The sequence below is a fragment of the Primulina tabacum genome, chromosome 1 (assembly GCF_025594145.1).
Source record: "Primulina tabacum isolate GXHZ01 chromosome 1, ASM2559414v2, whole genome shotgun sequence".
In the NCBI taxonomy this organism is placed as follows: Eukaryota; Viridiplantae; Streptophyta; class Magnoliopsida; order Lamiales; family Gesneriaceae; genus Primulina; species Primulina tabacum.
The window spans coordinates 53,446,880-53,462,697 of NC_134550.1; the positions used below are offsets into that span (position 1 = coordinate 53,446,880).

The following is a 15,818-nucleotide window of genomic DNA, read 5'->3' on the forward strand; positions in this document are numbered from 1 at the left end:
CTAAGCAGCCCCAGCTATGTTGGAAAAGGCATTGACAAGGTAGTAAGCAATCGCCTGGAGCCGCTATCTACATTCAAAATAAAATAAAATATAAAATTTAATTTTCCATTGAGAATGTATGTCCTACCAGCCCAAAGCATTAGCTTTATATATTCAATAACAACCCCTTTTTCTCTTCATTTTTTACTCAACTCCCATGTATTCTCTAAGTCGAAAAATACCATAAGACCACACACAACAAACAAGAGGAACAAAATCGATAATAATGTTTTCCACATCCAGCAAATTAGAAGTTCTCAAGAGGTAAAATCAGTTCCAGTTAATGGCAACAGTAGCATGAATTTATTATAATAGAACTGGAACGAAACCCATCAAAATGCTAGAGTAAGTCTAGAACAATTACTCCATGCCGAACATACATTCAAATGTCAATCATCTTAAGGTAACAACTTGCATTGATTAATTTTGCCTTTCGATGAGAAGGCATGATAATAAATAAATGAACATAGATGATTTCAACACTTACAACTCCATTCTCATCATTCTAAATAACAAAATCGACCACTATTTGGGATTATTTGATCCTACACCACTTCTTTATAAATATTAAGAATCAAATACTAGTTAGAGGCTTTAACTTCCGAGTCTTCTTACATTGACTAGGTTTCATAAAATGCTTGAAAGGAAATAAAAAAGATTGATGAAGAGCATTCCGTTTTCTTCTTTTGCCTCCTGAAAAAAAGACGAAAAAACACAAATCAACAGTAAAAAGTTAAAAAAAGTTCCATTGACATTATTCCTAAAGGTGCAAGTTATCACTAGCGCAACAAAATAAGATTTAATGACAGAACTAGGCAGAGAGCTTTGAACAAGTCATATTGAGGGAAAATCAAAAAACATGATCTTAGTTAAAAGTAAGAACTAAAATTAAGAGACTACAGAGGCAGAACAGAATTATACCCGCCAGTGATTTACCAATCCCCTGATATACAGTGACGGAGTCTACTTGCTTCCGTTTACCCATCACATTCTCTGAAATTGGCTCGTCGAGATTTGTCACCAGATTAAAAGATTCATCAATGGTAAATTTATCATCTAAAGCAACAGAACTACATTGCATTTCTTTGAAATCTCTTCTCTCTATACAGATATCTTGTAGAGCTAGATTAGATGATGCCAAGGACCGGTCTCTTTTGCTTTTATTGATGACCTCGTTCGAAACTTGATCCAATACAATACCTTCCTGGACAAAGGTGCTAATCTCAAGGTTATTTTTGACATTGGACACCACTTGTAAGTTAGAGACACTAGATTTAACTGAGGGACTAAGAAACCCATTAGATGAATGATTTTCAGGAATGATGAAACTTTTGTCTCTCACTGTGTTGATATGAACTTGCTCATTGTCAGGTAAAACACTTCGACCGCATATCTGTGATTTCCTATCTTGTAATTTTGTTTCAGTTGCAACATCTGCTTCCAGGACATTTGAACAAGTTAGTTCATAACTTGAAACTAATACAGCTTCTTCCAATTTTGATACAATGTTTGAAGTGCCGGACTTAACGGGCATAATTTCAGGATCTGCCAAACAAGACACTTGATATCTTATTTCCTCATCACTTAGAGAAGTTTGGCCCTCTTCAGACAGAGGAATAGTAGAAACTAGTTCGTTGGGAAGAGAATCTAACGACACTTTTGATTCTTTGAGACCGGAGGCTGAATGTACAATTGTGACCCCAAGTGATGACGCTTGACATTCAGGCAGAAGAACAGTTCCACAATGTTCGGTACCCAAAGTGTGGCGATCACCTTGGTTTCTGACTTGGTTGAGTTGCTCTTCCGAGAAAGTATTGAGACCATTCTCCTCTTCAAGCTTCTCACAAACTGAAACAGCCACCTCAGTCTCCATGGCATCAGACAAGTACTTGCCAGTATCTAGTGGCTCAGGTGCTGCCTTAGCATTAGAAATAAGGTCTTTGATCTGCAGACCATGCGCGGGCATACCGTTCATGGATGAGGTAAAGTCGATTGTTTTTACTTTCTTGATTGTACAGTTAGACAAGGAGAAAGACTTCTTCATGTCATCTAGCATCAAATCTCCCTCACCACTAGAAACAGGATCCCATTTAAGCCACTCATCAAATGCAGGCTGCTTTGGATTAACTTGGCCATGTGATGGTATTTCTTCAACCTTAACAGCCTCCTTGTAAAATTGTTTCTTCCTCAAGGCATTAGATAGGAGAGATCTGCCACAGCGGAAAAAAAATTGAACCCATCAGAGTAATAAAATAAGATGGAACAGAGAGTTGTTGAATTCTTAAAGCTTAATTTGAGAGGGATCAGCAACAAAAATTGCATACATCCGGAAAATCAAGAGATAGATTTAAGTTCTATAAAATTGCACACCTGCAGTTCTTGGAAATTGCCGCTTTAGCATGTTCTATAGAAAGTCCGAGTAAAGAAAACAAATTTGACACATCCAGAGGTCCTCTAAGCTCCATTGCAGAAGCGGCAGCACTAGAGAAAATTAGATTCTTCCCTCGTGTCCAATCAACAAGCATCTGGAAGCTTGAGGAGTCAGCGAGATTTAACAGGGTGAAAGTTGAACCTCACTTCCCCATTTCACACTCACTCAACACACACACAGAGAAATATGTACAATGAAATAACAAATTGCATAGAAAATGACTCAAGTACACAACATATACCGCTGCTGCGAGTGAGTGAGCATATAGGAGCAATAAACATAACGAATTACATTAAAGATGACTCAAATTCAATAGGCACTGCTGTGGCGATATGGTCTAGGAACATAGGAGTTTGGGACGGTATAATCTGGTACTCTTTCTGCAAGATTTCAGCTACTGAACATATACCAGTAATTAATTACATTGGTGGAAAAACATTTAAATCCGTTCTGTAAAATGGACCATTTTGGGCTTTAGTCATTTAAGTAGTCAACATTTGGTTTTAATGCAATAATTTTTAGGTTTATTTCGCCGGACATTGCTGATGTGATGCCTGATATTGTTGGCGCGCCAGACCCCTAATCAGCACTCTTGCAAATTAAGACTAGAAACAAAAAAAGCCAACTTGCTATACTAAAACTAAATTTTGACCACTTAAAGGACCAAAATCCAAAATATACCCAACTTATAAGACGGTTTGGGTAATTTTCCCTTGAATAAGTAGCCCAACTTGAATGTAAGCAAAGAACAGAACTTTCACAAGTGGAACAGCGTCGAAACTTCCACTGATAATATTCACTTTTCAAGTACTAATTACATCTTTTACAAAGTTAACTAAGAGACTCCATGAACTCTAGCTTCTTCTCCATTAAATTCAGGGGACAAACATCAAATAGAGCCCAAAGATGAAAGCTTTTGCACGTTACATAGCATGCTGTCATGAACTGAGTCACATAACCCTCCACACAAGTGAACAACCAGTTGCCAGAAGTCAAACTACTATTTAAAACAGAGTAGCCACAATTTTAAGTTTTATTAAAACTGCTAACCGTTATATATTCAAATTTCAATTTAAAATATCATGCAGACAGCTCTCAATCATGTCATGGGATTCTTATCCCAATACTGGATCTCAATATTTGCCAATACGGGAAAATCATAATGAGACTTGTAGGATGCTATAAAATGACCTTGCTATTGGATATCATAAGCCGCCTCGATTGTGCATCACCAAGAAGACCTGAGTATGTAATCTCAAAGTACACCCCACGCTGCACACCAAAATGAAGTGAAACTCCAGAAGAAGATATTGAGGACCTTAAAAACGAATAATACAATAAAGAATAAACCTTTATAGCAGCTTTGACCATAGGTTGCTTCAACCTGAACGGCAACTTCTCGGAGAAATCGATTGCAATTATATCCACCTGCGCATGCAACCACAAAAACATCAAATTCAGTTAAAGATTTAACCACCCAATTCATGTCCGCGGAAAGAAACGGACCTCGGATGTTTGGCAAGCCTGATCGAATGCATTCTGATTCAAGGGTCTAACAGCAGCAATATCATAGCTCTTGAGAATGGGGTTTCCAACATTGAGAGCCACGACTTGGGAAGGACTATCGACGATTACAGTAATGCGTGTGTACTGACGGAAAGGGGCGGAAACGGAGACGTTCAGGAGTTCACGATGGAACTTGACGGCAGCCGATAGAGCAGAAGCTGAAGGGACGAGCTTTAAGATAGAGGATATGGGGAAGAGAGGTGCGGAGCAGCGGTCAGATTCGGACATGACGCCTTTGAGGGTTCGGTTATATGCGATGCCGGTGTATCCGAACTCCATTGCTTTAAGAGAGAGCTTGAGACGGCGGGATTTGAGGGAGGATTTATCGGTGACTTGGCGGTCAGATTCATGGTAAGGTATGTTCAGGTCGAAGAATCCCATGTTATCGTAAGGCGGAGGCGGAGTGCAGGTTCACGGCACGGCGACGAGCCGAACAGTTGGTTTGTCCGTCCAAGTTCAAAGAACAAATAAAAACTTACCCCTACTCATTAGTCTGAAACCTAATTATGACATTCTTTAATAATAATAAAATAGTATATTATTTTTTGATAATTAGGGATATTTTTGTCTTTTAATTTATGTTATTATTTACTATATTAGTATTTTTTGGCACCCGAAATGTATTTATGCAAATATAGTTTTGTTTAGACTTTGTGATATGATATTGGAGTATTTTATATATAATAATAATTTTGTGTAACGTGCAATGATGTCATTTATTTTTTCTTCCTCAAATTTTGTGTTCAATTTTTAATTAATAAATTTGTTTATTGTGGCGGACATCATTTAGTTAGGCTGTTACGGCTAAAATACGAAGAATAAATCAAAACAAATAGTGCATCATAAAAATTTTGTTCCATGACATAATTCTCGTGCCACATAAGTAAAAAGAAATTAGTTTCTTGCCACAAAATTTCCAAAGGTTAAAACAAACGGGTTAAAACTTCTATTCCATCCTACATCTCAAAGTTTTTACAATGGCTAATCAATTTATTAAATTTGTAGAGTCCAAAGCAAACCCCTTGCTTCCTATTCTACTTTCCGTTCATATGGAGATGGGCTGGGAGTAGAGGGCAATGCGAAATAACATATGAAAAAATATGTTATGTTTTCTTCACTCTGCTTTGGGCTTTGTAGACCTTCTTGCACTTGAAGTTCGGATCCCACTCGTACATCTACCCACGAACTTGAGGATTTCATCGATTAAAATCACAGGCAAAGCGATAGCCAGAACCAACAACCATTCGTTTAAACTGAGAGGTACGATCCCGAATACTCTAGCAAGGAAAGGTACATAAAGTATCAAGAAGTGCAAACCAAATGAGACTGACATAGCCAAAAGGAGCCATGGATTGACCCAGGGAGGCATTGATACCAGACTCCCGTCTTCAGATAGCGCGTTGAGAGAATTAAACATTTCAATGGCAACTAATACAGAGAGAGAGAGAGTCATGGCCTTGACTTTGCCCTCGTGGAAGTAGTCACACGGGTTATCAAATTTGAACTCCAGTGTTCCAGCCGTGAAGGGTGAGACTGAAAAATTCTGCCAGGTGTGGCACTGGCCCCAGTTGGCTAGTTGAGAATAAGTGACAAGGCTGTGGCCATCTCCAATGAGGTTGATGCCCAAGAAAGATGATTGTGTATACCAAATGATGAATATCCCGACAGTAGCTAAGCCAACATATGATCCAATCACCTGGATCATCGTTTACATGTAAGGATCAAAATTTTGTGATAAGAAGTGAAAATTTTAAAAAATTATGAACATATATTTACCAAATAACGAAAGAGAATCCATGGACTGATCAATGAATCGTCGCTTCTTCTAGGTGGTTTCTTCATTATATCCTTGTCTGGTGGATTGAAGCCCAATGCAGTAGCTGGTGGTCCATCAGTTACCAAGTTCACCCACAGAAGTTGAACTGGAATCAGACCCTCTGGAATGCCTAAGGCGGCAGTTAAGAATATGGAGGCAACTTCGCCCATGTTTGAGGAGATCATGTACCTGCAACAGAGAAACAATTCACGTACAGTGTGCTTGGGAGGATTGCTAGGCTAGGCAAAACATCACCGACGGCAAGCCAAAAAATAAAATCGCCTGTATCCCTTTTTTTCTTTAATTTGCTTGAGACACATCATTTTTTCATTTGCATGAGACAATCTAAAATGATGTGAAGCAAAATATTTCCAATCCACTGAGAGAAACTGCAAGTTCTTTTATGCCATAAAAAAAAAAACGAATTCTTCTTTTATGATAAAATCTCTCTCTTTCCACAACCGTGTTGCTGCAATGTTGCCATTCTACCTAATCAATCTTGAGCTTCCTCATTCATATAACAATTTAATACGATAATTTGATTATATAAGAATTTTTGAAAATATAGAAAATTATACTTGCTCTTGTAGAAACTCCTGAGAAATAAAAAATGAATATTATGGGGAATGAACAGCTAGTACAAAGTCTAACCTGATAAAAGCCTTCATGTTATTATAAATAGATCTGCCTTCACCAACTGCTGCAACAATTGTGCTGAAATTATCATCTGCTAAAACCATGTCAGAAGCCTCCTTTGCAACCTAGAAGGCCGGACAAAAATAAAGAAATAAATTTGGGTAATTTACCACTTGTACAACAGAATATGTCCTGAAACAAGTAAAACTCTACAATGGTGTTCAGATAGGCCTCTAATCACATAAAGCACAAATGCAATATGACAGTTCAACAAAGCTGTACTGGAAGTATAGGACACTGAATATGCAAGGAAGACACAAGATACCCAAGGCACGTGTTCAACAACATTTGATGAATGAAAATTTGGCCTTGATTTTTTATTTTAATGTGATCACCTCAGTCCCAGCAATGCCCATTGCTATTCCAATATCAGCCAATTTCAGGGCAGGTGCATCATTTACTCCATCCCCTGTCATTGCAACAACCTCACCAGAATCCTTGAGCAACCTCACTATTTCTTGTTTGTGCCTTGGTTCAGCCCTGGAGAAAAGAAGCCCTCCACTTTGTGCTAAATGCGTATCTTTGTCACGAGCAGAAAGCTCCGTAAATTCTTTTCCTGTTAAGCTTCTTGAACTGATTGTCTCATCACGCCCAAAAACACCTATTTCATGACAAATGGCTTCAGCTGTGTCTTTGTTATCTCCAGTGATCACCATAACTCGAATGCCAGCTGTTCTGCAATCCTCAATTGCTTCAGATACTTCTTTCCTTGGGGGATCCTTAGAAAACACAAAGATAGTCATGGAGGTCAGTAAGAGGTTAGTTCTCAGTCGCAAGAAAGAGAAGAAAACTTAGTGAATGGTAAACACAGAAAATTACTCTTAAACCAGCTAAACCAACAAAGATCAACTTGCTCTCAATTGAGGAATAGTTTCCAGGGTTCATTAAGAGTTCATGAGCTGGATGGTCTTCATTGCCATTATATGTCGTAAAAATTTCTGGAAGTTTATCCGTGTATGCAAAACCCAGAACTCTTAATGCACGTGTTGACATTTCATTAAGGCTCTTTAATATAACTCCCCTCGAACTTTGATTTAATTCTGCAATAGAGCCATCAAGCAATTGTACATAGGAGCTTCTTTCCAGTAAATTCTCAACTGCACCCTGCAATATTGAAAAATTTTTTTCCTGACTCATCAAACAGATGACACACAAATCAAACATGAAGAAGAGTAAAAATCAAAGCAATCCAAAACTTGTTCCCTGAGTTGTCAAACAAACATGGAAGACCATGTAAACACAATGAAATGCAAACTTCTCACACAAGAATATTTTGATGCCAGTTTTGTCATATTCTACATTGAATTTTTTTTTACAGATTGTCATGGATAATGATTGGAATTTACAGAGAAGAGATGTACCTTTACAAGTAGCAACTTTTTCCCTGTGATGGAACTTACAATGACCCCCATGGATTTTCTATCTCTATCAAACTCAAGGGTGGCAATCCGCTGCTCAATTTTATTCCATTTGTAGGAGCACCCTTAGATGACAGAGTTAAAACTTGCATCAGCATAAAGTTAACTAGTTCAAAATAATTTTGTGAAGCATGTAAGAATAACTTACTTAAAACACCATCATATTCTGAAGAGGTGCTAGAACCTAACTCACGTGGAAGGCCCATTTTCTCCACCAGAACCTGAAAAATATCGAACGCTTACCACCTTTGATGAAATATTTGACTTGCCATCGCATAGGCAGTAACGAGAATGTAAAATTTGAAACTGTGTTGATTATTCACGGCAAAGAAATATTTGCAAATTAATGGGACATGACAGAAAAAGAACTGCTTGCTCGTTTACAGGAGTCAAGACTTCCAGAAATTAGAAACTGGGCCTAAGGCCCTAACTTAAGCTTGCACGAGAAGCTTGACAAGAACAGCAACAAATATCAATGCAATATTTCGATATGATGTAGCTTACTCATACAACTTGGTACTTAATGGTTACAAGAACCAATACCTTAAGTGCTGCTTCAGTTGGCATTCCATTGGCGACAAAATGCTCAGATTTTTCATGCCCAGAATTTTCAACATCCGCATCATTACAAATAGCAGCAATCTTTGCAATCATCATGAGGTTTGGATCTAATTGACCCTCTGACCAGTTTTGGATTTTACCATCAAATGGGTTATAAGAAGTCCCTTGTACATCAAATGATCGAACCTTATTCGCCTCAGAACCCATAGCAACAAGTTTTGCTACTGCCATTTGATTAGTGGTCAAAGTGCCAGTTTTATCAGAGCAAATAACAGTGGTGCAGCCAAGGGTTTCAACACTCGGCAACTTGCGAACGAGTGCATTTTTAGCAGCCATTTTGCGCGTCCCAAGAGCCAAGCAAGTTGTGATGACAGCGGGTAAACCTTCTGGAATAGCAGCAACCGCCAGAGCAACAGCAATCTCAAAGTAATAAGTGCACTTCTCAAATGAGAACTTGAAATTTCTGGGCCAACCATCAACAAACTCCCATGAAAGGAAGTATTTTACATTAATCAACCATACCAAGGAACATATCACACCAATTATAGCAGTTAAAACCTCTCCAAACTCATTTAACTTCTTCTTCAAAGGCGTGTCATCCTCACTTTGGGATGCCTCATGAATCTGTGAATGCACCTTTCCAATCTCTGTACTCATCCCAGTCTGTGTCACCAAACAAACACAATTCCCATTCACCACTGTCGTTCCAGCAAACACCATACACTTCTTACCCTGAATATCGACATCCTCCGCAACAGCCTTAGTAGTTTTACTCACTGCCTCGCTTTCTCCAGTTAATGACCCTTGTTCAACTCGGAGGGTTGAGCTAATCAAACTTAAAACCCTCATATCAGCTGGAATCTTATCTCCAACTCTCAACTCAACAATATCTCCTGGAACAAGCTCTTTAGCTGGCAAATGGGAAATTTTCCTACCCTCTCGAATAACACTCGCATGTTCTGACTGGATTTCCTTCAATGCTTCCAAAGCTTTCTCGGCATTGTTCTCCTGCCAAACTCCAACTATCGCATTCACAATCAATATCAAGAAGATAACTAAAGGCTCCACGAAAGCTGTGATCTCCATCTCACCACCTTCATCCCCATCACACCATGCCAACACAAAGGATACTACCGCTGCCACCAGTAAAATCCTCACTAACGTATCATTAAACTGATCGAGAATCAACCTTAGAATCGAAGGCCCCTCATGTTTCTCTAACTCGTTGAACCCATGAATCTGCCTCCTTTTGATAACATCATCGGCCGACAACCCATAATCCTTGTTCACTTGATACTTTTCTTGACACTCCCTGACATCTTCACTCCAAGCTGGATAGTATTCCCCTTTCTGCTCTCTCGTATCATCCAACAACTCACTTTTACCATAATCTTGCCCTCCTTTACCCATCAAACGAATCAGAAATCAATCCACCTAATGAAAAAATAGTCGAACCAAACAACCCCTCGAATGGCACAAAACAATTAGACCTGTAAATAGAGTGAAGCAACAAAAAAAACTTCAAACAATCAGGATTAAAGCCGTCAAAACGCAATTACATAACATTTCAACGTACAATGAAAACTCAAAACCGATCGATCCACCCACAACATTACACACATACAAAAACTAAAAACAAAATTCAACGGAGGTGTAAAATTTACTCAGGACACCCACTATTTAGCGGCTCTTCCAATCGCCTAGATAAAAAAAATCAGGCTTGGAATTTTGACAGAGATGAAGAGTGTGAGAGGGTTTCAAATCGCTCTCCTCGTATCTCCAGACGGAGGGTTTCCTTCCTCTTTTATTGGGAGAAAAGGAATAATATAATATAATAAGATCGCTGATATCTGTACTCTTTACCAACGAGAAAGTACAACCCATGAAGCGAGAGAGCCTCTCGCTGCTTGATAAAACATAAATTTGTGCTATCACCACTCCTCCAAAATTTTCTAAACTATATTTCATTTATTATTTTTTCAAAAAAAATCCTAATGAAACCGTTCAATTTCATGAGATAAATATTTAGTTTTATTTGATCTACAAAAAATTATTATATATTATATCAAAAATATTATTTTTCATTATAAATATAGTTCGAGGCAACTCGTCTCACGAATATATATCAATGACATCGTCTCACAAAATACTGTAAATGTTAAATTATCAAATTAAAATATAACTCAAATCTTTCATGTCAAATATCATTTAGACTATAATTTGTGTTGATTGTACTTCGCTTCTTACCTAAAATTATAATTATTTCATCGCAAAATATATATGTTGTAAAAGTTGACATTTGAAAAATAAGGGCAAAATTGGTTTTCCAAGTACTTATGGAGTGGGCGTAGTCATTACTTTCTTCCCCCAGCAAGAGACTTTTTACTTCGTGCGGCACGTATGCCACGGATTGGAACCAATCATAAAACCCCGCGTGTCGGATGCTCTCCAATATTATAGCGAAGGATTAAAAAAGACATGGAATTATTATCATTAATTATTAATTTAAATTATAAAGGAAGGAAACTTCGAGGGGCTTTCGTTGAGCATAAATAAAGAAAATGGAGACCTTTCTACCAAAAGCATATGCTATTTGGGGTATTATTTTAATAAACAACTACTTTTGTGACCAAAATAAGAGTAAATTTCTTGTAAATTTCCAAGCTTAAATTTGGATTATAGTAATTGATTTTTTTTATTCATATCGAGATATGCAATTTTTAATAGTAATTTTGATTGATTTCAAATTATATGAATTGAAACACATTTCTTTAAATTCTTATGAGAATCAAATCTCTTTACGACGAATCAATCAATCTAAGTCTAATCTAAGACAACAAAATGAGAAGAAGCACTATGTACGTTATGAGTTCTTCCTTAGTTATACCCAATATTGATTTCATTTGACGAACATATTCAAATCATTATTCAAATCCAATATCTCGTTATAGATTAATTTCATCCATACAATGCAGAAGAATATCACGTCCGTTGACATCCCGACAATAATATAATTTATCTACACTTTAGAAATTTTCCAAACACAAAAACTTTTGTGAGACTGTCTCATTGTCAATTTTGTGATACCGATGTTTTATTTGGGTCATTCATGAAAATTATTAATTTTATGTCAAAACTATTATTTTTTTATTATAAATATGAATAAGATTGATTCATTATACGAATAAATATATGTGAGACTGTCTCAAACGAGAACCACTTGCGACATCTTCTCCCAAAACCACGGGTCATTATATTAAGTCAATTAATTGCAATAAATTTCTAACGAAATTTCACTCTTTCTAATCCCGATAAAGCCATCTCACACGATAACGTCTTATGACCTCTTTTCCCAAAACCATGGGTCATTCATTATATATATTAAGTCAATTAGTTGCAATAAATTTCTAGCGAAATTTCACTCTTTTATTCCGGATGAAAATAGTGACTACCTACTGCTTATACAACACAGCAGCATGTAAAAATATTTATTTTCATGTATATATATAAATACAGACAAAAATTTGTATGAGACAATCTCACGTGTAGTATTTTGTGAGACATATCTCTTATTTAGGTCATCCATTAAAAAATATTACTTTTTATGCTAAGAGTATTACTTTTTATTGTGAATATCAGTATGATTGACCTTTCTCACAGATAAAAATTCGTAAGACCGTCTCACAAGAGACCTACTCATAAATATATATATATATATATATATATATATATATATTGTGTGTGTGTGTGTGTGAAATTTTTTCTGATTATTTATATAATTCTTAAAATACATGAATTACAATTATTTCACAGATTGAAACATAAATTTTAATGAACCACCTGATCCCATTCTCCTTTGTATGTATTCCCCGTAATACTTTTAAACTAATTATTCTATAAATTATTTTGAAGTTGACGAGAAGTTAAAGTGTGAAATATTTCGAAATATAAATCTAAAGCTAATAACAAAAATATAAAAATGACAAAAATTGTATTTTATACACAAGATATGTATAAAAAATTCTCAAATTATATAAAAACGAAAAATATTATTTAAAAAATACAATGTAATATGATAAATATTTTAATGATATAAATATCAACTTTAATTTTAAATCCTAGAGAAAAAATATAAATAATAAAAAACATCTAATTATTGTTTCCGACTTTTAAATAAAATTATAGAAACCGAAGTTGATATTCACAAACATTCAAAAACATACAATTAGAATCTAGAGAATGTTTCGTAGAAGCTCTCGCGAGCATTAATTAAATCATACTTAAATCAATAATCAACTAACAATAAATATATTTAAATAACTCGTTGAAAAAGCTTAAGCTTACATGTGTAATAATTTAATGGGTCATTGTCGAGCTTACCTCGTATTAAAAGAGGCCAGACTTTATATCTATTGGCTGATATAAATTCTGGACGGACTAATCATAAAATTGTATTTGGAGAAATATTGGTAACGACCGTGGTTAATGTAGTATTTGCAAATATTTTAAAAAGTTTTAAATAACTAAAAAGGTCGGATGAAATAATTATTGTTCTTTTGATGAGGTCATAATCCAAGCTTATTGTAACATCGCAGATGATTAGAGTCTAATTTTGAAGAGTTCTTTTGTTTTTGTTTTTTTTAATCACTTTATCTACATCGGATCTACGCTCCAAACGCCGAGCCTTATTCACTGTTCTTTCAAAACTTAAATCTGTGGTAGTTCGTGTATGGGCAGTTATAGAGCAAATATATCGATATTCTAACGATATTCACAGTCAAAAATAATATTTTTAACATAAAACGTAATATTTTTCCATGGATGACCCAAATAAGATATTTTTCTCACAAAATACGACCCGCGCGTGAGACCGTTTCACACAAGTTTTTGCATTCAACTCATACTCGGAGCCGGTGGGAGGTCGGTGGGTGTAGCCGTCCCCTCGATTTTTTTAAAGGATAGAAAACTATAAATAATTATATTATTTTTTCATTTTTCTCTCTAAAATTTGTTTTTACCTCCTCTAAATTTTTTAATATATTTATAGTAAAAATAATATTTTTGGCATAAAAAAATTCATGAATCAAATCAAATATGAGATTCGTAGCACAAAATTGACATATTTGAATCTTGAACAAAGAAATTGTTGGGTTATTGTAACTTGTGTGCATGGTAGACCTTTGCATGCATGTGGTTTGAAGAATTAGAGTCTAATTTTATATTAATCAATTTCTCTTAATTTGTGGAAATAAATTAAAAATCAATAAGTTTAGTAAAATTAATGGGACGTATGTGATCGGAACACATCAATATATCTGAGATTTATATATAAGGCCCGAGACGACATAAGCTCTACGTATTAGTGTTGTACTTTGACTCATTTATCGACTCTGCGAGGGTCATTAGATGGTGAGGTTGGGTGTTCTGATTAGTTGAATGTGCAAGAAATCTTTTGTCAGATTATGATATTGGTCTTAGGGTAAAGTGGTATCTTAGTAGCACATGTAATGTCACTATGATTACTCAAATATACATCTCATCGTTATTGAATTAATATGCAATCTTCAATAAACCAATGGTTGCATATTTAATCATGATATATGAGATAAATGGATAATATTGTAAGTTAATCATAACATACTAGTTCTTGCAAGCACTATATGTGATATCTAGGGAGTAATGAAGCGATATTACTAGGCTTTCTTACAATCAATGACGAATGTAATAAAAAATAAGTTCTGACATTCAAATGATCAAACAGTCGATGCATAGAATTGGACTAATTAGGTTACTCTCAAATATTAGACATGTGATGTCTCAAATCTCACAAGAGTTTTGAATTGTAACATTGTGTTCATGCTTAAGATAAATAAACTCTCTAAAATATTTTTATAGACAATGATGAAAGACTGAGTAAAATACAATATTGAATCATTTTATTTATCACATAAAGTTAATTAGAAAAGTGGAAAGGCAGAACTAGGTAGTACCATGTGATTTTTAGGTTTAAAACAAGTTTAACATCATTTCCTCACAAATATAATATCCAAAAATCTGATGTGGATGTCCCCTTGGAGTGTAGTAGAAGATGATGCAGACAATGTAACATATGATTCCAATAAGTGAGGTATTTCAATAGAAGCCAAAAAAATAAAAATATATACTATATTGTAAAACAAGATGGTGTTAAATTAATTAACTTTTAGTGACTTTATAGTAACAAATCTTATCCACCTTCAAAAATATTTCAAATTTATAAAAGTGTTTATTTATCTATATCATTAAACTTTTAGATATCATTCATAATAATAAAAAAAAAAAAGCAAAAATCCATAATAATTATTCCAACTATGTGTAAACCCACATCATGTGTAATAAAAATAATAAATTTCCAAAGAGACAACTAACGACATATTTTTTAAAATATAGAATTATATTATAAAACAGTACCGCAAATATGTATCCACTTATCTATAATTAAATTAATATATGAACCCGAAACATGGAGTTAGTGAAACAATTTTTCTCTACATTGAAAAATATTATTAACAAACGAAATGAAGGAAATTAAATAATGTCGTAACAAGATTATCATAAAGACAATATTTCGTGAGTTAATCATCTTAATTATTTTTTTTAAAAAATTTCAATTTAAAAAGGTAAAATCAAAACAGAGAAAGAACTAAGAATTTCTGATAGATTTTCACTTCTATTACAATGAAGAAATTAATTAAGGCGATTACAATGCATGCATGCATGCATGCTCACCGCAAAACATATATGTACTCTACTTAGCTATTTACGTAAAAATAAACCCTCGCAATACATTGTTTCAAGAAATTAAAATAAGCAACACTTGATTCAATTTTCCGGCAAGAAAATCAAACATGGACTAGACTCGCAACGTATCCAAAGATGGTGCCTCTATCAGAGCCACCTATGATAACCTGTGCAAGAGACCGGAACCCGACGCCGGATTCTGGGAATCGATCATTGATGCTAACGTGCACCATGATGGATCAGTAGGCATGCAATTAGTGTACGTAAATCAAAGCACATTCCTATATAACTCGATCTTGTTCACTAATTACTACTATTCCATATACGTCATGGTATGAGATCATTTGGACTACAAAATCAAACCAGATTTTAGAGCAAGATTTGATTTGCTTTTTTTTTTTTTTTTTGAAATTTTTTTTAAGTGACACTGATACAGTATTGATTTAACGTTAATATCACAACAACATTCTCGATGAAAAAGATTAATATTCTAGACAATCGAAAAATATAT

General features: G+C 35.0%; 2 protein-coding genes across 4 annotated transcripts; both read right to left on the minus strand.

Annotated features, from left to right (window-relative positions):
• Positions 1-428: 428 nt before the first annotated feature.
• LOC142549204 (protein GAMETOPHYTE DEFECTIVE 1-like) lies at positions 429-4,517 on the minus strand. Its single transcript, XM_075658033.1, has 6 exons — positions 3,977-4,517; positions 3,821-3,898; positions 3,662-3,742; positions 2,410-2,564; positions 961-2,249; positions 429-732 (listed from the first exon to the last, which is right to left on the minus strand). The coding sequence occupies exons 1-6, from the start codon at positions 4,415-4,417 to the stop codon at positions 614-616; spliced, it is 2,163 nt and encodes a 720-aa protein (XP_075514148.1). The 5' UTR covers positions 4,418-4,517; the 3' UTR covers positions 429-613.
• Positions 4,518-4,852: 335 nt separating this feature from the next.
• Positions 4,853-10,355, minus strand: LOC142549212 (calcium-transporting ATPase 4, endoplasmic reticulum-type-like). 3 transcript variants are annotated; one of them, XM_075658052.1, is made up of 9 exons: positions 10,205-10,355; positions 8,510-10,017; positions 8,115-8,187; positions 7,910-8,031; positions 7,368-7,652; positions 6,884-7,267; positions 6,504-6,613; positions 5,813-6,041; positions 4,853-5,732 (listed from the first exon to the last, which is right to left on the minus strand). In XM_075658052.1, exons 2-9 carry the CDS (start codon positions 9,935-9,937, stop codon positions 5,151-5,153), a joined length of 3,213 nt encoding a protein of 1,070 aa, XP_075514167.1. In that variant the 5' UTR covers positions 9,938-10,017; positions 10,205-10,355; the 3' UTR covers positions 4,853-5,150. The 3 variants fall into 3 exon arrangements, with proteins under 3 accessions (XP_075514167.1, XP_075514175.1, XP_075514158.1); XM_075658060.1 differs by having other exon boundaries at positions 10,201-10,354; XM_075658043.1 differs by having other exon boundaries at positions 10,192-10,354.
• Positions 10,356-15,818: the final 5,463 nt, after the last annotated feature.

What these genes read in the sequence shown, in the direction of transcription:
- LOC142549204 (XM_075658033.1), bottom strand. Translation starts at nt 4,417, where the DNA reads ATGGGATTCTTCGACCTGAACATACCTTACCATGAATCTGACCGCCAA. An exon ending in TTATGATATCCAATAGCAAG is followed by an intron (nt 2,565 to 3,661) that starts GTCATTTTATAG and finishes TCAAGCTTCCAG; the next exon opens with ATGCTTGTTGATTGGACACG. An exon ending in GCAATTTCCAAGAACTGCAG is followed by an intron (nt 2,250 to 2,409) that starts GTGTGCAATTTT and finishes CCGCTGTGGCAG; the next exon opens with ATCTCTCCTATCTAATGCCT.
- LOC142549212 (XM_075658052.1), bottom strand. Translation starts at nt 9,937, where the DNA reads ATGGGTAAAGGAGGGCAAGATTATGGTAAAAGTGAGTTGTTGGATGAT. An exon ending in AAAAGTTGCTACTTGTAAAG is followed by an intron (nt 7,653 to 7,909) that starts GTACATCTCTTC and finishes TCAATATTGCAG; the next exon opens with GGTGCAGTTGAGAATTTACT. An exon ending in AACATGAAGGCTTTTATCAG is followed by an intron (nt 6,042 to 6,503) that starts GTTAGACTTTGT and finishes TCTCTGTTGCAG; the next exon opens with GTACATGATCTCCTCAAACA.